This window comes from Perna viridis, chromosome 14, assembly GCF_037379345.1.
Source record: "Perna viridis isolate PV_CMFRI_1.1 ecotype Kerala chromosome 14, ASM3737934v1, whole genome shotgun sequence".
Lineage (NCBI taxonomy): Eukaryota > Metazoa > Mollusca > Bivalvia > Mytilida > Mytilidae > Perna > Perna viridis.
In genome coordinates, this window is record NC_142458.1 from 8,941,525 (window position 1) to 8,965,153 (window position 23,629).

Genomic DNA, 23,629 nt, shown 5'->3' on the forward strand with positions numbered 1-23,629 from the left:
ACCCCCACCACCACAAATCACTTTGTATCCAGGGCATGTTTTACCCATGTATTGTGTTATTGTATATTGATGTGTAATACTTCTATTCAGTTTTGTTCTATCTTTCTGTTTTGTTTTGTTTCGTTTTGTTTTTTTTTGACATACAGGCCTGACTAGGAAAATTCACTGATAACTTTTTTAGACAAAATTTTTCCTCCCTTTTTCCAAACAATTATTGTCTGGAATTACTTATTTATGTTCTTGTTTTGCTTTTGTAAAAAAAAATCTGCTATTAGCCTTCATCTAAAATTCAACATTTTTTCTTTAGAATTAATCACTGAATTTTCACAAGCTTGAATCTTGAAGCATTTTATTGCACTTGGGCTGAACTTCATTCTGCAATTTGGTTTGACGACTTTACAGCTCTTTATTGAATGGTACTAGAAGTATTTGCCACAATAAGGTTTTTTAACCAGAATTTCTACTATAGAAAACATTCAAAGTGGAAGACATTAAGAATCTAAACTTCCAGATTTCTCACTTCCAGTTAGTTTTCCAATTATATGTATTAAACAGCTGACCAGGCCAGTGATACATCAAGACAAGGTGTAAAATATAGGTCACTTTTTACCTTAGTCAAGTTTACCCATACTCTTGTAAAAATTCTCATCAGTCAAATCTCAAAATAGTATCTTCTGTGGTCTTCTAGTTATCATATTTTTGAAAAAGCGAAACTAATGACAGACAACAACGGAGTCAAGATGATGGCAAAAAAAGACTAAAAAGCAAAAATGACGGAGTAAAACCACCAAATAATGAAATCAATCAGAAGATTTAAAGAAGATTTATTATGTTCTAGTACATGTAGTATAAACAGATATGTTAGAGGCAAGAACAGTTTTATACAAGCATCAACATGGTAGTTGTTATATATACAAACGAGAAGTAGGGAACTCTCTACTATGAAGGGACAATATTCAGAGCAAGAATTCTTGACCTATTTATTTATCTTCATATCTCAAAAGAACGTTTTTCTATCTCATTCTATTCATTTACATTATAATAAATGATTAGTAAACAATCTTTTCAAAATTAGTTTTCACAGACTAATGCCTTATTTGTTCAATAAACAACCTTTTTATTCAAACTTTCCTTTGTTCATGTTGTCATACAACTGGTGAAATTTTAATATCAAAGTTTGATATAGCAGAAGACAGAATAGCATTTTTATATAAATACACAAAAAAATTTTTTCAGCATAAGTTTTGACTGAAAATAACAGGTTCATTTGACTCTAAAATGACCTACAAAAAATCCCTTTCACAAATTTTATACTATATTACAGTTAGAAATACATGTACATGTAATTTAAATGTATGTAATGTACATACATGTATGTATACACTGAAAAAAGAAAAATAAATACATGCCAAATAACTGATATTACAGTACATGTGTAATTGTTTCCATCACATAGACTGAATGTATTCAAATGCAAAAATTATCACATTTTGTTCTAATTATAAGTAGAACTGGATTAGGATAGCTTATTTTATCATTGCACAGAAAATCAAAATACACTACAGCTCAGGAGATTCCATCCTTTCCACTTGTCACAGTAGGTGTAAACCATGTACAAAATTTTCCTACGGTGGAAGTTGAATAAGGTCAAATATCTGATGGTAAAAAATTCACTATGGGCCACTGTAGGCAGTTTTCCCCGAACTTCTTTTAAAAATTTGCCAATAGTAGGCTGGTAGAAGTAACACAATAAACCTGAACTGCAGTGTAGCATATTACAATCCTCAAGCATAAAATTAAATAGAAAATTTCAAGGCTGCCCTAAGAAATAAAAACTAGACAGTCTATTAAAAATACTTTAAAACTATATTTAAATAGCTTAGTTATTCCTAAAAATTACACTTTATTGAAAATAGCTGTGGTCATGAAATCTTCATATCCCATCCTGATGTTGCCAACCATTTGAGGGTCGCGTTGTTTAAAGGAGTCTGTCAATGATTTCAGCATGACACAGGATTGTATGAAATTGTCCAAAGTCAGTGATCTTCTTCCATAAACATCAAATTTAGCTATAACAATGTGACCAAATTGAGGAGATAAGTTGTATCCCATCTGTTGGAAAGCTGAAATGGTAATGATAATTTTGACAGTTAAATTCTTTACAAGGACAACAAAGAAGTGAAATTGTCAGAAGGAATAAAATCCACTTTTGGTGTAAAATTACATCAAATGTTTAGCTAAATGGCTTCAGTAACTTTTCTATTCAGACAAACTATATTATGTATATATTTATCAACAAAATCATAGCTAAATCATTCACCTAAAAAATAGGAGTACAAAGCATAACATGAAGTTGCAATCTGCAATTTTGACCCATAAGTCCTTGACAGTAACCTTTGATATTTAATCTCATTTAATTTCACATTTTCTTACTAACTACTATTGTCATCCATCGTAGAATATAGATTGTTGATTATTTTTTTTTTAAAGAAAGTGGATTGATGGTTTCAAAGATTGTTATCATGACATGGGGGTAGTTGCAAAATACCAATAGGCTGCCATTTTCATGATAAATAACCATTTTGGAATACACCAAAAAAAACTCCTACAACCTTAACTGATCCTTCACAAGTAGTTTATTGTAGGTTAAACAGAATAAAAAATCAATTGAATGGCAAAGATTGCTTAAACCAACTAGAATCAGGAAAATTGGACATAAAAACCTTAGAAGGTAGCCTATCTAGAGGGTTAACTTAGATGCAAAACCTCTGTTGCATTTTAACACACTTGTGCAAGGTTTAAGTAAGAGGGAACAACCCCAAAGAAAATCTATAATATCCAGACTGACTAAAGCTTAAAAACATGTTCCAGTCTTAACTTTGTTGGTTTGGGCTTAAAAGTGATATGCAACAGGAATTACCTTAACCTTTGTAACCCTGGAAACCTGCCTAAATTTTTTATGTAAAGTTTGATCATTCCATGCCACACTTTATTCCTTATTGCAGCAACAACTACTACCACATTACCTACACCTCTAAACAGGGTTTGACATTCACAATTTGTGAACTTGGTTCTATCAGGACAGTGCCAGTAGATGAAAATCGACAAAAAGTTTATCTTTCGGTAAATGCAAGACGACAAAACATAAAATTTGGTTGCCTTTTAAGCAATTGAAATTTCATTTCTACTTACACAGATAATCATTTTACTTGTCCTAGGCAATAGGGCAGCATTTAACTCTGACCCTGCTACATACCTTGCATAAGTTCAGCTGCTTCAATGGATCCGGACCTATTGCTATCAAACCTCTCAAACACACCTTTCCACTGCTGGATATAATTCCACAAACTTTGGAATTCATGAAGTTGTATCGTGCCTGAATTGTCCCTGTCAAACAGACCTGAATAAAAAAAGATGAGTAACGAATCAAACACACCATCCAGTTCTGGATGTAATTCCATAAACTGTGGAATTCATGTAGCTGTGTTGTGCCTGTATTATATCTATCAAACAGTCATGGATGACATGTTTAAAACAAGCCAACACAAGTAAAATGATGCAGCGTTCTTATGTCACATTTTGCAAAAGTAATCAAGGGAACCAAGATACTAGTGGTAATCAAAAGAATGTAATCCAGGGACAAAGATCAGACATGGAAAACAGGCAAAAATCTTTTTTTTTTTTCTATAATTTTGCATGAGTGGAAAAGAGAGAAAAACTTACTTATCATAAGTCTGCATGTTTCTGGATTAAAATGACTCCAGTTTCCATTCACCAGAGCTTGCTGTAATTCGTGTGCAGTAATATGTCCACTCTTATCCTGGTCCACAGAAAGAAACCATTGGTAAACACTGGGATCTATTCCAGCAGGTGGTCCACCTGGTCCACCATATCCTCCTGAAATATTTACTAAAGGGAGTAAATTCAATTTCACTAATTCTACTTTAAGGTCCGAAAGAAAGGGTCGTTCATAAAGTTTCTAATGTCATCTTGAAGAAGAGCATTGCATTGCATTTTATCAAAAACTATCCAGTAAAACTGAACTCCAATAGTATAATGAAACATTAAAAGATCCACCCCCATGTAATTGTGAAAAAAAAGGGGGATGGCAAATTGTTCACAATGGCCTAACGTGAAAATCACATTTTTGATTTTGCTGAAAATTGAAATTGACCTATTTTTTTTTATGGTACTTAACAACTCTGCAAAGTTTAAAAAAAAATATAACTGATTCATTCACAAGTTCTCTACAGGAAACTGTCTGGGGACGGACGGACCGACATGAAACTATTCAAAACATACTACATAATACCTCACCACTTTGACTGAAGGAAGAGCTGGAAGTTCCTTCATAAGCAGTCTTGTATGAGGTGCCATATTAACTTACCTCCAGCTGGATATCCTCCTGGTTGTGGATAACCTCCTCCATACCCTGGCTGTCCTGGGGGAGGAGCACCATAACCTGGCTGGCCTGGAGGGGGAGCATAACCACCTGGAGGGCCTCCCTAAAATATGGAAAATAAAATTTCTTAATAATTAACTTATCAATTAAGAGCTCAAAATGTGTTCCATTGCCTGCACAATTCTAATACAGGTACTAAAATTTCAGATTTTATGCTACATAAAACTTAACTTCCACCACATGGGAAGCATCCTTGAGCATATTTAAACTGTTGAAGCTGGAATTGGAAAGAGGACTGCTAGGGGTACAATTGAAAGGAAAGCCAACAACAGAGGAGAGTGGAGGAAGCTTGTCCTTGCCATAAATGCCAATAGGCATAACAAGGGCTAAGATAAATTAAGAAGCTTAAGTGAAACTCGCTTCATTTAGAAGCAGTAATGAAGTTATTTGGCTTGTAGAATATAACTGCAAGTGTATGAGTCACACAATACAAGGCAATTAATTAATAACAAACACAGAGAAACCTGTGTAAACCAGATACCTTGTGGACTTCAACATTGATTGGGTCAATTCAGACTGGTGTTTGGTTAACAAGGTTTAAAACACATTTGCATTGATTAAGCAGGACTGTACAAAGTGTCTGGTTTAGACAATTTTTCAGATTATTCATGGTTTTGTTTTGACAGGTTTCATAGTTTTATACTGTAAATGTATTAATTTTTCGCGGTGTACAAATTTTTCGACATTTTCATGGTTGACTGATAAAAGCAAAAAATTAGTACCCGCGAAATTGATTTTTAACGCTTATGAAATTTCGAAACCGCAAATGATACCCGCGAAAAGTCGCATGACAGAAAACGCTAAAATTAGCAATCACGAAAATTGATACGTTTACAGTGTTACATTGCATGATATCTACATTTGTGGTAGCTGAGAATTAAATGATTCATTTGTAAAGGGTCTTACATATTTGTTTAATTTAACCTTGAGACATACTAATTATGAAATGGATAATATTTATTTTTCCCTTTAAAGCATTCTTTATGTAGTACACAATATTAGAGGGGAAATTTGTAAACAGAATTTGTTAACAAAAAGTCAGAGTTATCTCCCTTTGAAAGAAAGTGATAATACATTTGTGTTTCCTGCCACTAGGATTTAAATATCAGCAATCTGCAGGACCAATATTTTCTTATAAGAATAGACAGGATGAAAAATTTATCCTAGCCCCCACCATTACAATTAAAAGGTTGCTCCCATATCTTACAACATTTCCAATTGTATATGCCTCTATATATTAGTACAAAATTGAGCTTTGGAAGGATTTCAGGAAGAAGTGAACAGAGTCAATTTCATGTGAATTTTGGCATTAATATCATGTGAATTACATGACCACAAGTTCATTCATAAGCTGGAATACACCATGTTTCATGTCACTTCATGTGAATTTAAGGAGGTAGACCTAGGGTAAGGGACACAACACATGAAATCAGTGATATGTTTGTATCATATCCAATTTCACCAGCCTTTCAAGCTCTCATTTGAAACAGAATAAAATGAATCCAAATTAATAAAATGCTTACACAAGATTGATGTAAAATGCTGAATACAAATGTTCCAATGATTTTTAAGTTGTGTCCCTCACCCTAGGTCTACCTCCTTAATCATGTTAATCTAATGCACAATTCATAAAACAAACAATGAAGTATTTTACAAATGACTTTATTGAACAGAATATTTAAATAAATACTTACCAATAGTCCTTTTTCATACTCCCAACTTAGACTTAAGATTTTTTAAATGTCAAGCACAGGAAACTATCTTTCCAACCTGACAGACTCTTTTACAGTCCAATTTGACACAATGGACAGCAGCAGACTTCAAATTCAAGTATTCAATTTATTGAAGCCACTGTAAATACTTGAATGTTTACAACTATCAAATTTGAAACAATTTCTACTTTTTGTATCCTGTTAGAACTCTAACAAATAGGCTTCTGGAACAGAGTTATGTTGCTACAGGATTGAAGTCATAACTAAAGAAGTTTTATGGTCGTCATAGTGAACTCGTGGATCATTATGGTATATCCATCTGCACCATGAAAACTGATTTGTTCAATGTGTCATAGTTTTCCTTTCCTCTTTCGTCTACCCTGGACTTGACTTTTTATGAGCAACTCGGGGGGCGTTTCTAGAAAAGCAGAGGACGCTAACCCTACCAGTGCACCTGGTCCATGCTCCCAGTTTTTAGTGGAGTCCAAGGTGCTCATTTACTTTTGTTACTTTGTATGTATGATTTTAGTTACATTATGTTCTTTGTTGTGAATGTCGGTTCTCCATGTCTGGTCTTTGTCCCTGGATTACATTCTTTTGATTACCGCTATAACCTTGGTTCCCTTTATTATTCTGTATTTACATGTACACAAGTTAAAATAGTTTACCGTAAGTTACCAAGAAAATCTGAAAATGGTCTTCCTTTTCTCAATGAGAAGTCAAATGTTGGTTGGTATGTCCCTTTGCAAAACTTGCTAAAATGGCTTGCATTCCGTAAATATGAAAAAGGACTATTGAATCCTTACCAATAATACCAAATCCTATTTATATCAATTATCAGACCATACGTTACCAAATCCCAATTGTTTTGTAATTTAGCCATACTTACCAATTCTCATCTATACTTACCTGTATCAAGTTCTAGCTCCATATGTTTGCTGTACTTACCATTTTAGATTTAGATCATACTAAACCAAGTCAGAACTGTATCATAATTAAGCCAAAAGAAAAGCTTACACTTACAAAAAAGTATAAACGTTTCGTTATTTGGCTATTAGAACCTACCATGTTAAAAAAAACAAAAAACAAAAAAACAAAATGTCAAACCTTATGCAGGTCTTATACAGCAAACATATTAATTTTTACAGAGTACCGATTTTTAAAATGACAAAAAATTGGAAAAATCTACAAAAATTTGCAACCCTGAAAAAAAAAACATTAATAGTAGTCTCCCCTTATGTAATTCCCATACCAGATTTGAATAATTCACTTGTTTTACTTCACTTCTTAGAGGCATAAATTACAACACTTCCACAACACTTTCACTTTCACTTGAAAGGAACAAAGCTTATACAAATGTATGTTTTAAAAATATACTTATGTCAAATTAACAAGAGAAACTTCAAGCATAACACCAAATATGATTCAATAACTTAATAATTTGTGACAGATGAATAGAGATGTATGATGATCACCAGTTTTCTAGGATTCCAATTTAATGTCACCAGGAGCAAGTGCAAATTTGGTGTGGGAAAGTTTTTTTTGGTTATATTCCACTTTCCCTATGGCAAGATGAACACTTGAATTTCTGAAACAACTTAAGTTCAAAAAGCAGACTTCAATAACAGGAAAGAGAATCTTCAATTGGAGTTTTTATGTGGAAATCTAAAATTAAATAAAATATTCTAGAACACTGTATACATAATTTAAATTGCCTACGAGATTAAAAAGCCTGTTTTATTTTTAAATGACCAGCTTAATATCTGGACAAGCTTTGATCCTAAGCAAGAGAAGACTTATAATTAAGCATTACCCTTTGACTTTCATCCTTTTCTTTGTCAACCATGCCAACTGATATTTTCCATTGGTTGTTCATCAAATCTTTATGCAGCTGAAGAGCCGGCCGTGTGAATCTATTAGGGTGTGGATCATTGTCCCCTTCTATATCTACTTGGCCTGGCTTTGGAACCGCTTGCGGCAGTTCTGATAATTTTTGTTGCCATTGTGCCCATGGTGACTGGTGATTCCAGTCTTTGACATATGGTTTTTGCTCACCAACATCACTTGAATGTTTAAATAGACAATGTTTATAAAGATTTGGAGATGCTTCATTTTCAGAGTCTTCTTCGTCTGAAATTTCATAATTGATTACACCATATTTTTTTGCACTAGAATCAGACTTGCCAGACTTTGTTGGGGAAGGAGTGTAACTACGAAACTCCCACAAGGCAGGTGCTCCTATTGTTCTTTCTGTCGAGGACCTATCTGATTGGGCAACTTTAGAAGACGATGAATCTAGAAGGCTACAAAATTCCTCCAATGCATTTTTCATAGATGCCTCTAATTCCGCTCGCCTTTGATCTTCAACTTTTGACTGAGGCGACCTTTCACTTTTTGAATCGTATCCATCTTTTCTAGCAGACGGAGTATTATTTGTATTGCTATCTCTTACTCTACTTGAGGAGGGTAAAGCAGCTCCAGTATACCTCCCTTCTTCATGCTTTCTGATGTCCTCCAATGGCCTATTTTTTGAATTCTTAACAAATGCCATATAGTCCACAGGCGGTTTAGTAGGACTTCGTTTAAATTCAGGTTCAGAGCTAATAGACATGTTTGCATCTTGATTTTTAGTTGATGTCAAAAGAGCAGGATTTTTCAAATTACTTATTGGTGGAGTCAACATGGGTGCATCCTGAGCTGCAGTATTGTTGGTAGATATTCCTCTGGCAGTTGCAATGTATGTAGCAGCTTTTTTCATTTCCTCAACTTTGTTTCTATACATTTCTTCCAAAGCAGTTTTCATTGAATCTTCTAATGATTTTTTCATTGTGTCTGGAAGAGATGACTTTTTAAGTTGTTCTAGAGTCGACCACATGGATGACTCTAAGTTGCCTTTAGTTGGCATTTTCATCATGGGAAAGTTCTTTACACCAGCTGATGACTTTTTCCCTGTTTTAGCCTGTTCGCCCCTCTGAAGCTCATGTAACGTAGCATTGATTGAGTGTTCTAAAGCAGACCCAGAATGCTTTTCTTTCTTGTTTTTGCGCATTGAGCATTCTTCCATTAGAGAGTTTTCTGCCTTTCTTTTGCTCCCTTTAGACTTTGAGTTAACATATTGTGGACAGATGACTAAGGTGTCAGAGTCAGATTCCGGAGATTTTAATCTCCTGTTTCTTTCTCTATAAGATCTAGATTTTTGCCTGGATTCTGGATCTCTCCTTTTCCAAGTAGCTGCTCTTTCATGGTTTGGAGATCTAGAATCTCCCCTTCTTTGTAACCTATCATAATCAGGTGACAATGAACCTTTATAAGGCCCAAAATAATCATAAGTAGGCGATAATGATCTTCTATAGCGTCTCCAATTTTCTCTGAGAGGAGACAATGAATCCCTACCATGTTTCATTCTACCACGATCAGGTGATAATGATCGTCTCCTTGTTCTTTCATGGTTAGGTGATCTAGATTGTCTATGAATTCTTGACTTACTGCCCTCTGGAGATCTAGAATATCTTCTTCCTCTTTCAGTACTTTTGTCTTTAGATCTATTTTTAGAATTAGACCCAGACATGGATTTCTTTTCACTATTTTCATCTCGAGTTTTAGACACATTCCTGTCAGTACTTTTGTCATCAGCTAAAGTCAAGTCTATTACTTTGAAGTCAGACTTTGATTTTCCTCCTGTGTCATTACTTTTATCATTCTTGTTAGAAGAAATTGTTTCTTTTTCTTTCCAAGTTGGATAATGTAAGCTGATGTCAGCTTTCCTCGGCTCCAGAACAGGTTTACGTCCAAGAAGGGTTGGAATTTGATTGGAATCATAATCACAGCTACCTTTATTGCTATTATTATCAGTGGATTTGTTGATCAAAAGAGGAATCTTGAAGTGCTTGATTGAAGCTGCTTTTTCTGTTGCAGTTTTGCTCTCATTTACAGTGGGTACTGGACTCATTTTTATCTTTTTAGTGGTAGTGTCTAGTATAGGAGTTTCAGTGCTTCTTTTTAAAGGCTGTTGCTTCACAGGTTTTGTCTTAGCTTGCTGCTTTGGCTCACTTCCAACAGATTGCACAGTCGATTTAGTTTGTGGTGTCCTTTTTTCTTTGACAGCTGACATAGGTGAATTCTGTACTGTTTCTTTGACCCCTGATCCAGGTGAACTCTGTACTGTTTGTTTGACTCCTGATCCAGGTGAAGTCTGTACTGTCTGTTTGACCCCTGATTCAAGTGAACTCTGTACCGTTTGCTTGACCACTGAGCTGTGTGAACTCTGTACTTGTTGCTTGGAGTGTGTAGTTTTTGTATCAGAAATTATAAGATCAGCAGGTGTTGAAGATAACAAAGATTGGGATTTCTTGTCCTTGTTTTTGTGTTTCTTTACTTCCCTGAGAGAATTTTTAGCATTTTGTGCAGATCTGTTTCCCTCTTGTTTGGACTCAGCTGGTGAATTAATAGATGTGGATCTAGAGTTTAATAATTTCCCTCCTTGCACTGGAGTACTTCTGGATTCCTTGACAGGTTCAGTACTGCATTGTTTCACATCATACGTTGCGGATGATGAGCCTAACTTTTTCAGCTGTTGTCTCTTTTCATCAGGTATGTATATAAGAAGCATGAGAAATGCTCGCCAATGGATGAAGCATGCAGGAGAATTGATAGGATGCAGAGTGTAACTATCCCTTTCAGGCCAACTCTGGCTTTTGCAGAGTTTTCTCAGAGATTCAAAATCACTGTCTACAATTTCTATGTTTTTAGGCAACAGTCCAGATTCATTCAGCAACAAGCAAAGTTCTTCAGGTTTTCCAGTTTCTCCCAATATCCACTTTGTCAACTGCCGAAGAATATATGCACATCGGTTCAAGTTTTTATTCCAATTGTTCTCCTTCAGTACCCATGGTAAATGCTTACTATAAGCATGTCTCTTAAGTCTCATGGTTGTAACGAGACAATCTGGAATTGGACAAGTAGATGTTCGTTTAATTTTACATGTCTCTGCACGCTCATCTTCAGTTTCTGCTGAGTCATTGTCTTTACAAATAATATCTGGTTCACCTGATTCTGCTAAATTTGTTTCTTTAGGTTCAACTGATTCTGATGAATTTGTTTCTACAGGTTTGACTTCAAATTGTTCTGTGGAATTAGTTTCTTTGAGTTCAACTTCCATTTGTTCAGTTGAGTGAGCTTCTTTAGGTCCAACTTCCACAGATTCTGTTTTTAAATCTTCAACTTCAACCAGTTTTCCTGACTTTGTTTCCTTAGGTTCTACTTTGACCTTGACTTTAAGGACTTTTTGAGTTATCCCTCTTGGCATAACTTTTTCTTCTTCAAGCTTTTCTCCATAATCTGAATCATTATCAGGTTCTGTTTTTATCTTAATATTTACAGCTTTTTGTACTGTTCTTGCCATCTGCTTGCCATTTTCTTTTCCAATACTATTTACTTTCTCAGCACTGATTGGTTGTTTTCTTACAAATGTTTTGCCTGACAAGCACCAACCTGGAAGCTTTGTAGAACATGCATTGCTGCTTGCTTTATTGGCTGAGTTATTCCCCTTAGGCAAATTCTCCTCTTTCTTTTCAGGTTGTTTTTCATTAGGTGACTTCCTATTTTTGCTTGTGGAGTTACTGCCCTTTGGTGACAAGTCATTTTTATCTGTTATTCCCTTAGATTTCTCATCTGCAGTATGAGAATTACTTTCCACTGAAGATTTGTCTTGTGGTTTGGTGCCTTTGTATGATACATCTTTAACTTTCAATGTTTCATCAACAGTAATTTCTAAACTGCTTTCTGTAATCATGTTGTCTGCATTTTCAGCATTTCTTGTAGATGTTTGTAATCTCTCACATTCTTTTCCTGAATTATCTTTCAAGGACTCCTTCTTTTGATTGACATGTATCCCAGTATCATCTGCTTCTATTCTACGTTTATCCTGAATGGTAGCATGAGCACCTACAGACTGAATCTCACTGATGACTGTTTCTGAGTCTGAACTTAGGTAAGTTGTGCCACTACTGTCATTTGCAGGTTCAGAACTAACTACCACACTTACATTTCTGACTTTAGTTGAGGCAGCATGAAGAGAATTGCTGAGTTCAGTATTCCCGCTGACGGAGACCTTTCCTTTTAAACCAGATGATTCTTCTTGAATAGCATCCGTGAGTGAGGTATTACCTCTTTCTATAATCTTTTCAGTCATACAAGACGACCTATATTCAGGACTATATTCAGTGAGCCCATCATTTTCACTGGCTATTGCTTTTTCAGTCATGCTGTGAGTCCTTACTTGACTTATATCAGTGAGTACATGAGCAATGGTTATAACCACATTTTCAGTTAAGCCAGATATCCCTATTTCATTACTTGCAGTATCAGTGAGTTCATTAACACTTTGTGTCTCTTTTTCTTTTGTTCCATCTGATACTACTTCACTGGTATAAGTGAGTTCAGTTATGCTAGCTGACTGGTTTTGATTAGTATCAGTTAGTCCATGAGCTCTGGCTGTTACCTCCTTCTCAGTTACATCAGATGTTTCAGTCACATTTGTATCAGTAAGTTCAGTGTTACCACTGTGCATCACTTTTTCTTTTGTAGCACTTGATGCTAATTCACTACTAACAATGACATCAGTGAGTAAACTGGGTGTTGCTTTATCAATTGTGCTATTTAGTTCTACTTGATTAAGGTCAGTGAGTTCTGTGTAAGAAGCAAGCATTACATTTTCAACTGTGCAAAATGTTTCAATTTGGCTAGTATCTTTCATGATATCAGAGTTACTAACACATGATCCAATATCTGTTTCATTGCCCATTTTGGACACATCACTTGAATGATCTACAACAACTGGTGCATTCTGATTACTGTCTATATTCTTATCACTCATATCTTTCTTTGTTAGTTCATTTTGACTACTGCATATTTCCTCATTACTAATGACTTCCTTTGTTTGTTCATTTTGATTACCGCATATTTCCTCATTGCTGATGACTTCCTTTGATTGTTCATTTTGACTACTGCATATTTCCCCATTGCTAATGACTTCCTTTGTTCGTTCATTTTGATTACCGCATATTTCCTCATTGCTGATGACTTCCTTTGATCGTTCATTTTGACTACTGCATATTTCTTCATTGCTAATGACTTCCTTTGTTCCTTTACATTGACTACTGCCTATATCCTCATTGCTGATGATTTGCGTTATAAGTTCATTTTGACAAAGGCTTATTTCTTCATTTCCCATTGCCTTTTTGGAATGCCCATCTTGACCTTTGTCCTTAAAGTCTGTAAATACAATTTCTCTTTGAATTGTCAAATCTTTTGTACTATTGTCAGTTATTTCTTTACTATTTGCATCTATTGATACAAATTCTTTATCTGATAGCGAGTCTTTTATTACATCAGCTGATAATTGTAAAGGCAAGTCTTTTAAAACAACACTGTCATTTGGTTGTGAATTATTGCCAACAAGCAAATTATTTGACGCACTATCATTATCAATTGATTTCATAACTTCTTCATTTTGAGTTGAATCGATTTTGTCAACAATTTCCACCTCTTTTGATATTTGCACTGATTTTAATTCATTACTGGTAAGTTTTTCCATCTCACCATCACCACTAATAAATGTCCCACAAGTGGTTACCATGCCAACATGATCTGATGTTTCCTTTTCACCCAACTTGACTTTACCTTGTTCATTTTTGTCAATATCATTATCTGTACTCCTTTCAACTGTATCGATGACAGGTTGCATAGCAACAGACCAAGGTTGACCTGATTCCTTAGCAACAATTGAGCTAGTTACCTCAGTTACTTGACTCTCTTTATTTGAAATGACCACATCATCAGTTCCATGTTGTTGCACATTGATATCAGCTCTACTGCTTGTAGTATGAATTGTTTTTTCGTTTAGCAATTTTTCAGCACAAGTATCTGAAATATTTTCTGATGAGTAAAAGTCTTTAGTTACGTTCACTGATGTTTTGGAAGTAATATCACTATCAATTTTTTCCTTCGATGAATTTGTTTTATTTAAGTCAATGTTGCCAAAAACATGTTCATCATTTCCATCTTCTTCTTCATCTTCAGAAATTATGATAAAGTCATTTGCTTGTTTGCCCAATGGGGGAGGTTCAACGATTTCAACATCATCATCTGCCGTCACATCTACAATGTTGTCTGGTATAGTTTTCAAATCAGAATGTGACTGATTTGTTGACTTAGCTATTGAATCCTCCTGTAATGTTGCTGCGGCCGTAGTATTTGTTTTCACGTGTCCAGATCTTGTTTTTGAAGATTTTGGTTTCTGAAATTGATCAGTTTTTTTTCCCTGTTGGCTTTTACTTGGAGAAATATACTCTTTTGACTTGTTTAGGTTATCTCCTGCGTCGATTGTTTTCTTACCCCTTGAAGCCACCTCTTTCATATAGCTTTGTTTTATTTTTTCCTTGATGTTTGATTCCTTTGATTTTGTTGAATTGGCTTTCTCTTGTTTATTTACGGATTTGTCTTGTTTTTCATTTGTCTTACTCTTCAAGCCATCAGAAATAGCAGATGATTCTCTTGGACTAGACCCATTCCTTTTAGATATACCTTCACTTGAAAAGATTGATTCAAACTTGCCTTCCATTCCTGTTAAATATTTTGATTGGCTCTCTTTAGATGATCTTTGCACTGTTCCTTTTATGGTAATGCCTTTTGATATTGATCCAGATGAACCAGGTTTTCCAATAGATTGCTCAGTACCAAACTTTCTAATTTGCTTACTTTGACTAGAGTTCTCCTGCTTCTGAGCAGTTTGCATCATCTTCTTATCCTTCAACTGCTCACTCTTCAAATCAGCTTCCTTTTGCTTGTTGATCTTTTCTCTCAGCTGCTTGATAGCAACTTCAGCTTCTTTCAATCGAGCCCTTTTCGCTTCCTCTATTTGTTGGTGTTGGCTTAGTGCAAGCTGATTTTTGCTTAATTCAACAGGTGTTTCATTTCCAGCATTAAATAGTACAGGTAATTTCTGGATAACAACACTGCACTGTGGAGTCACAACTGTTGCCCTAACATTTGGCTTGTTTAGAGGCAGTGAACCATGATTTGTTACCATTGATGCGGTAACACTTGTTTTCACCTGAGCAGTTGGCATTGTGACATTTGAGTTCTGACTGTGCATTCCAGTATTATTTGTATTATTCTTTTGAAGCTGTGCAGGGAGGTTCTGTCCTGAGCTGCATCTATTTGAAGTATGATTGTTAGTATCTAAATTTTTTCTAAGTTGTGCAACGGCATTATACCCTTGGCCAGTTCTATTTGAACTCTTATTTATCATTGGAACATTAGTCAAAGTCCTTGGTGTAGAAGATTTTGGAAATTGATCTAGTTTGCCCCAAACTTGTCCATGCATAACAGATTGACTAGAAGCATTTGCAACCAAGTTTGTGACATTCCCAAATTGTGCACTTGTTGCCACGGGTGGCACTATGTTTCGAAAAGTACATGTACCTTGCCTTTGCTGATTATTATGAAAAGCATTTCTTAAGCTCTGCTGGTGCATTTGTAAATTATGTTGTCCTACATTCAGCATATTCAGTTGCATATTACTTGTAGTCTGAATGAAGCTACCTGGAGCCCTGACAGGCTGAATACTTTGAATTTGAATTTGTTGGGGTCTAAGTAGCGGTAGAGGACTTTGCATCATTTGGTGTGTCTGATGCAATACCTGTTGAGTAGTTTGCACAACTTTCTGTATGTTTTGTTGCAGTACTGAACACGGCACTTGCTGCCTGATTCTTGCTTCTACAACATTCAAAGCATTTCCATAACCAGCACTTGCTTGAAGTTGGTTTTGACGTGCTAGATTCTGGTTTCCTAGCACATTTTGGGTAATGGTACTCATTTGCGGCATATTTTGAGTACTAGTCTGTTGATTTTGTAGCATATTTTGAGTACTACTTTGTTGTATAGAAGCTGGTTGAGCATCTGTAAACCCTGACATGCTTGATGTTAGCCCAGAATTTTGTTTCACAGTAGTGGAAATTCCACTATTTCCTGTCGGTACAGAGGAAATTTTATTTCGAGAAGAAATATCAGCTCCTTGTGCATCTTTATTCCACTGCGCAGTCTGAGAGCCTAGTCCAACCTGTTTAACAATTTTAAACCCTGCTAAAAGATCATCTATTCTCTGCTGATCTCCCCTGTGTTCACTTCCTTTTTCCTGATTATCCCCCTTGTCTTTACTTCCTTTAATTTTTTCTGTATCTCTTGTACTAGATTTTGAAGATCTGGAATCTAAAATACATGTGCCTGAACGATGATTAGATTTTCTTTCTTCTTCTTTGTGTTTTTGTTTTTTAGGACTTCTGGAGTCTCGACTTCTCTTAGGACTTCTTGATTCTCTGCTTCTATCAGGACTTCTTGAACAATTTAAAATTTTTTTACTTCGATTTCCATCACTTTTGCTTCCTTCACTTTTTAACTTATCTTGATAATGTTGAGATCTTAATGGACTTCTTGATCGAGATCTACTCCTCCAGCTTTGGTTTGTATGGACATCCCTATCTCTACTCCCTCGCCACTGAGAGCTTCGGTCTCTGTTTACATCTTCTTTCTGACTTCTATATGAATTTCTACTTTTATTTGTCTCTTTTGAACGATTTGGTGTTGTTTTTCTAGCATAATCAGGGGACATGTTTCGAACAGTCGCCACAACCAATCCATGATCAATTTCAACTTTTCTCCCAAAATTTCTTTTCCCTAAACTTTGACTACTATGATTACTTATGTAGCTATTCTGTGATCTGGCGGGACTCAAAGACTTTCTTTGATCTCGCCTCCTTTCACGTTCATCTTGAGAACTGTGTTTTTCATACGATATACTTATTTCCTTTGACCTTTCATGCTCTCCAAAGGGCAGATTAAACTGGTCTACATTTCCAACATCATAAACTAATTCCACTGAGTCACTTAAAACATTTGTGTCCTGTGCAACATCCACAAGACGACCATCCTCTATTAAAAGTGCACCAGGTATGACCTCTACTAAATGACCATCCTCTATCAAGCGAGCCCTAGATGTTGCTGGAGGATTTCTTGACTCTATGAAATTTTTATTGTTTCTAACATCACTAAGATCATCTTCAAGCAGCACACCCTTATCAATTTCTTTCGGAATATTTCCTCTGAAAAGTCTATTATGGTCATGCATTTTGCTCCCTCCAGTTTCATCAATAGCTCTTTTGAATATTCTATTTGCCTCATGAACATCTTTTGGACTCCTTTTAAAAGACCTGTCAGAGTTTGAAGATGAATGCCTAAGATCCCTGGCAGGACTTTGTAAGTGTGGTCTACCATCATATCTATATCTATTTGGACTTCTGGACCATCTCCTAGGGTCTCTGACTGGGCTTTGTGAGCCAGGTCTACCATCATATCGTTGTCTATTTGGACTTCTAGACCAACTCCTACGGTTTCTGAATGGGCTTTGTGAGCCAGGTCTACCATCATATCTAAGTCTATTTGGACTTCTGGACCATCTCCTAGGGTCTCTGACTGGGCTTTGTGAGCCAGGTCTACCACCATATCTTGATCTATTTGGACTTCTGAACCATCTCCTAGGGTCTCTGCCTGGGCTTTGTGAGCCAAGTCTACCATCATATCTTGGTCTATTTGGACTCCTGGACCATCTCCTAGGGTCTATGAACGGGCTTTGTGAACCAGATCTACCATCTGGTTTTGATCTATCTGGACTTCTGGACCATCTCCTAGGATCACTTTCTAAATGCCCATCAGAACTATGTCCATGAGCTTGAACTTGATCCTTTTCATCAAAGTTTCTTGAACTGATTTCATAAGGATCACATTCAATAAATCGTTCGGGTGGTGGTGACTTACACTCTCGCTTATAATAATGATGTGGTTTATCATCACATCTATTCTGACTCCTATCATCTTGAACAAATGCGTGCCTGTCCATAAACTCTGGATTTTCATATCTATCATCATAGATTTCCATTGCATAGTCTCTCTCCTCTAATATCTCTGGGCTTCTCCTATGAGCGAAGTCTGTTTTAGGAATATTTGGTCTAAAATGCATTTCATCATCTCCATGCAAGTCATTTCTATCTGAAATCAAATCAGTGGTCCAACCCCCTCTGGATACAATTTCGTCTGGAATTCTATGATCTTCAAAGTCTGAATTGAAGACTTCAGGAATTCTAAGGTCAACAGGTTTAGCACAAAACCTTGCTGGACTTCTGTGATCATTGTAAGCCCTTTCTGATCTTTCTGGACTCCTGCCATTTCTAAAGTTTCTTTCAAATCTACCAGGACTTCTCCCTTCTCTAAAGTCTCTTTCAAATCTTCCAGGAATTCTCTCATGTCTGAAGTCCTCTTCTAATCTTTCGTGGATTCTCGCAACTTCTGGGCTTCTATCATCCCTGAGAATTGTATCATAATGATCTAGATCTCTTTTATTATATGGGCTCCTTCTGTCCAAGTGTTCAGGTCCTCTTAAATCATCAGTGACCCTTCCCCTTTGACCTCGGTCTATATGGTCATCAAATCTTGCACCTTGTCTAGATGGGCTCCTTGAAAAATTCCTATCTTCACCACTCCTCATATTATGGTCCCTAAGGACTCTATCTGGACTTCTATGATCAAACTCTCTTTCAACGTGTAATCTATCCTGGTACCTATCACCACAGTCTCTTTCAAACCTATCAGGGCTTTTCCAATTACCATTGCCATACTCATCTCTATCTGAACTTCTCAGAGGATATCCAGCATCTAATCTATGTGGGCTTGGAGGAAACCCTGAATCGTTCCAAGCATATTTTCTCATTTCATGCTCAAAACCTTCATCAAATCTTTCCATTGTTCTCTCAACATCCCGATCAAATCGATCGGCACTTCTTCTGAAATCCCTTCTTCGACCACCGAGGTTTCTCCCACGATTGTCAGGTCTATTTCTATTATCCTCTCCAAATCCTTCATCTGGATATTGCCTATCGCATCCAAGCAGAAAATCGGGTGACCTTCCTCTTTGTAAATGCCAGTTTTTCTCTCGTTTATTCATAACTGTCCTGTAATTTTAAGGGTCATCCTAAAATAATAAGCATTAGAAATATTAGTATTGTAATTGCCATTCACTCAATATCAGGTGCAAACTACACTAGTAATTGATTGATAAGGATGATGATGATGATGTGAATATACATGTATATATTATGATGGAGATAATAAAATGTTTTTTATCCTACATGTAGCATGACATACATGTAGCTTTGCAGTTACAAGACAAGGTTCAAAGTTGAAACCTATACTTGTTCCTTGTTGCATACATGTACAAATATTTTGATATACATATTTCTGAACCTTACACGTATAATGTTGCATGACAAAATTTCACCCAAATAACTAATACCCTGCACTTTGAAGGATTCATGAATAGTCCTCAGCTTCTTATCTACAGTCCATGATCCTCTAAGTCAGTTTTACTTTAGATTCTGCTTCAGACGCCAAATACGTGTAGCTGTACGAGGTCAAACTTACATGTATCTCACCTGTTAAATATACTTACTGCTACTAATAAGCTCTTTTATTTTTTCTTTGTCAAGTTTGGATGACTGATGGCTCAGTCAACTTCAATCAGCAATTTTCTGACCGTTAAGATCATTAACAAAAACACTGAATTATAAAGCATCTTTATTTCATTAATTCAAGGTAGTAGACCTAGGATAAGGGACGTAACTTTTGAAATCAGTGATATTTTTGTATCATATTCAATTTCACCAAAACCTATCAAGCTTTCATTTGAAACAGAGTGAAATCAATCAGAGTTACTTTGATGCTTAGTACTGATGTAAAATGCTGAATACAAACATTCCAATGATTTGTAAGAGTTGTGTCCCTTACCTTACACAGGAATTTAAACTGGTGGTGGTTCAAGGTCTAGTCCCCCAGATAAATGAGTTTGGACTTTCATATGGCCTTGTGCATTTCCTCCAGTGGACCACTGATTTGAAACTTGCACAAATCCAGGGCTTGTGGCCAGGGTTGTGTTTACCTTTGACCAAATGTTGTGGGATTCGATGGGCTCCATTCTATATTTACATCTGGTTGTCACTTTCCACGAAAATTTTGTTTGAAATGGGGACTAAATGAAAAAGTAACCAAGGGGTTTAAAGGTTCTAGCAGAAATCCAAAGAAAGTAATCCAGGGACAAAGACCAGATATGGAAAACAGACATACACAACAAAGAACAATAAATAACTAAAATAATAGATATAAAGTCACAAAAGCAAATGAGCAACTCGGGACTCCACTAAAATCTGGGAGCATGGGCCAAGTGCACCAGTAAGAGTTCGATGAGTTGTAAATCAATGTCTTAAAGCCTTTGATTGGCTTCAGTCGTACATTAGTTCAGGTAAATCAGTTGGTCTATTTTACTCTGACCAGATGTTGCCTTTGCTTGATTGGACAGGCTGCCTGATTGCACATTGATGAAAAGCATCCTATCAATTTGAATATACAAGCCCTACATACATGTAAAATGTATAGACCCAAAAAAAGTCGTTATTTTAGTTGCCAGATCAAATAAAAAATCGTAAATGGCAACATTGGCAAAGTCTCGATCCCAGGAATTGACCATTTAATTTTCTTAAACATGCCTGTTTACTCTCCTACATTTGGGGAGTGGAAACTTCCACAAAATCTGAGAAAAAATAAAGAATTTATTTCCTAAATATGATGTAAGATTTGTGGGAGATTTTTGGTTAAAATAACTATATTTTCTGTGAAATAAATTTCGTAATTAAATTTTCACATAAAATATTTGCTATTGCGTAAAATCTCACGCATGAGACAGTGTCAATGGGGAAGAATCTCCCACATGAACTGTTCCAAAGGTATGTCTTAAGGATGTAGACCTAGGGTAAGGAACACAACTCTTAAAAATCAATGGAATGTTTGTATGCAGCATTTTACAACCATCTTTAGTAAGCATCTAATTAACTTGGATTGATTTTATTCTGCTTCAAACAAAAGCTTGAGAGGCTCTGGTGAAACATAATATGAAACAAACATATCACTGATTTCAAGAGTTTTGTCCCTTACACTAGGTCTACCACCTTAAATGCAAGGGTTCAAATAAGTGCTGGTCTGAAGTCTTGGACCATCAATTTCTGATGCAGGTCCATGGAAATTTAATTGATGCAAGTCCTTGACCTACATGTACCATACTTATTTTGTTTTTGACTTTTCCAGTTTAACTGTAACTTTCAGATGGTAGACCTTTCATTTAAGATGCAAAAAAAATTCCAAAACCTTTTACTCAGAAGATGGGGACATTTGCCTTTCCTGGCTGGGAAAGGACCCTTTATCTAAAAGAATACTACAGTTTCTTAACAAATGGCTCTTACAAATTGTGAATAACTTTTGAAAAATTCAGAAAATGACACTTCTCAAAATTTTCTATCTCAACCACTGCCCACACTAATAATTAAATGGTAACTCCCTAGCATTAACAATAGTTGAACAATCTTAGCAGTTTAAATTTAGTTTATGTACTGTACGTACATTTGTATGTATGTACATGTGTCAGCCGTTTTATTAATTTCATGACATATACCTATGACTGTGTGGTATAGAACATGTAAACACAACATGATTTCCCTTACTAGCATATATTTTATGTATGTAATACCAGTCCAGGGACTTTATATTACTAACTAGTATTATATTTTTTCTGACCAGTCTTATTAATAAGGGCCTATCAATAAAATAATCATGGTGGATCCAGAGGGATGCAAGGGGTAGGCCCCTGTTTTTATTGGAAAATTTGTCATTTTCATGTATGAAATTGATAAAAATGGCAAATAATTTCCTAGCACCCCCCTTTTTAAGGTACATGTATCTGGATACATTCCTGATAATGGTTTACTAAAATACAAAAATGAAGACTACGGACTTTGAATCACTGATTTGGATCATCTTTTGATAATATAGAGCTTTTGACAGAATTTTGGTCAGCTTTCAAGATCCTACGTCCAATAGTGCAATACACAATTTTGTTTACAAAAATCATCATGATGACATGATCACTGAGTAAGTATTTTTTTCAGTACAAGCTTACAGTAATTCAGTTGTTCCAGATTGACACATGAGTGAACATTTAGATTATTTAACCTTCAACACCGTCCCCTATGTGTGTTATGGACACAAAGGGATAATTTTGCAAAAGAGAGGGAAGTACCTGTCCATAAGGATACGCCATTTTTCAGATTTTACAACGAAATTGTACAAAACGAAAAATTTATTTTAGCACCCATTATTTTTTATTTTTTGTCATTTAAAATTTTGCTCGTAAAAAAAGTAACAAAAATATGTTTCACAACGTCTTTACGTGTACAAACTTTTATGCATAACGGACATATTTTATATTCGTTTTGTTTTTTTACAATCTGAAATTTTTAATGACTCACATGATCAGACCACCGAAACTGACGATCATCAACAAACAGGGAAAATGAGAAACAAGTTAATCATTCTGCTGACTATAATTTTGCAAACGTTTATACTGGTAAGATACCCAAGAAAAAACTATTACAGGAATAAAATATTTTTGTGTAAAGTTTCGCTCATGTCTTATCGAAACAGATGAAAATATAATTTGTTATTTTTTATGTACTAGCTCTGTGGCAGTGCTAGCACAATGTAACTCACTCGGGTGCGACCATAGGTTACAAACTGTGAATATTTTATCTTGAGAGTTCTTTTATTGAAAGGACTGAAAAAAATACACCCGTCCTGTCGTCTGTGTCCATAGACAGTTAAGTTTCCAGACAATAATCAGAACTTTCACAGTGGCCAGTTGATGAATCTAGTCGAAGCTGGCTAACCGTTTCATACATTTACTAGACAAAGAAAGGACACAGAATTTGTAGGCGGCAATAGTGATTATTCCAAACCACCCACCCCCCCCCTCGGGCCATTGGCACATATTTTATCTAAGGACTCAAAAAGTGTGTCGTGTATTCAGTAGGTTGATCCCTGCATTTTCTGGACACGTTTCTGTCACTTGTAGGGCAGATGTCCTTGGCTGTTTCATTGTAAACAGTAGAAACAAATGTGAAAAACTGCAGGCGAAGCTGTAGGGGTCACGATCAATTCCCCTGACCCTACTGACTGCACCCAATAAATTACAGATGACCCAACTGGCTGAAAATGAAGGGACATTTTCAGGTGAACCTGGAAAATTTCGAGTTAAATGGAAAACATCAGAATAAATGACAATTTGAATCAACACAATGTCATAATAAATAAGCAACATCTACTTATTTTTTTTAATTTTTTTTTTAATTCATGATTTGAGATGAATGCCTCTCACCTAAAATAAAACTTTGAAGTGTATACAAACCTAAGGTTGATTTATTTGTTGGTTGAATTTCTCCTGTTATCTAAAAATGACCCCTATTAC

At 35.7% G+C, this 23,629-nt stretch overlaps 2 protein-coding genes across 2 annotated transcripts in view; one reads left to right on the forward strand and one right to left on the reverse strand.

Annotated features, from left to right (window-relative positions):
* Positions 1–807: 807 nt before the first annotated feature.
* On the reverse strand, positions 808–22,373 carry LOC148598122 (uncharacterized). The gene is made up of 5 exons (XM_088560427.1): positions 7,988–22,373; positions 4,388–4,505; positions 3,724–3,897; positions 3,257–3,400; positions 808–2,123 (listed from the first exon to the last, which is right to left on the reverse strand). The coding sequence occupies exons 1-5, from the start codon at positions 19,226–19,228 to the stop codon at positions 1,897–1,899; spliced, it is 11,904 nt and encodes a 3,967-aa protein (XP_088416553.1). The 5' UTR covers positions 19,229–22,373; the 3' UTR covers positions 808–1,896.
* Positions 22,374–22,630: 257 nt separating this feature from the next.
* Positions 22,631–23,629, forward strand: part of LOC148598123 (NPC intracellular cholesterol transporter 1-like) — a 45,238-nt gene continuing 44,239 nt past the window's right edge. Inside the window, exon 1 of the mRNA XM_088560435.1 lies at positions 22,631–22,732. Within this exon, the coding sequence (XP_088416561.1) occupies positions 22,679–22,732 (54 nt within the window). The 5' untranslated portion in view covers positions 22,631–22,678. The remainder of the gene's footprint in view (positions 22,733–23,629) is intronic.

Excerpts from the sequence above, each read along its gene's own strand:
- LOC148598122 (XM_088560427.1), bottom strand. The coding sequence starts at position 19,228 with ATGAATAAACGAGAGAAAAACTGGCATTTACAAAGAGGAAGGTCACCC. Across the intron at positions 3,401-3,723 it reads AACATGCAGACTTATGATAA|GTCTGTTTGACAGGGACAAT; the intron begins GTAAGTTTTTCT and ends TTTTTTATTCAG. Across the intron at positions 2,124-3,256 it reads AGCAGCTGAACTTATGCAAG|CTTTCCAACAGATGGGATAC; the intron begins GTATGTAGCAGG and ends TTACCATTTCAG.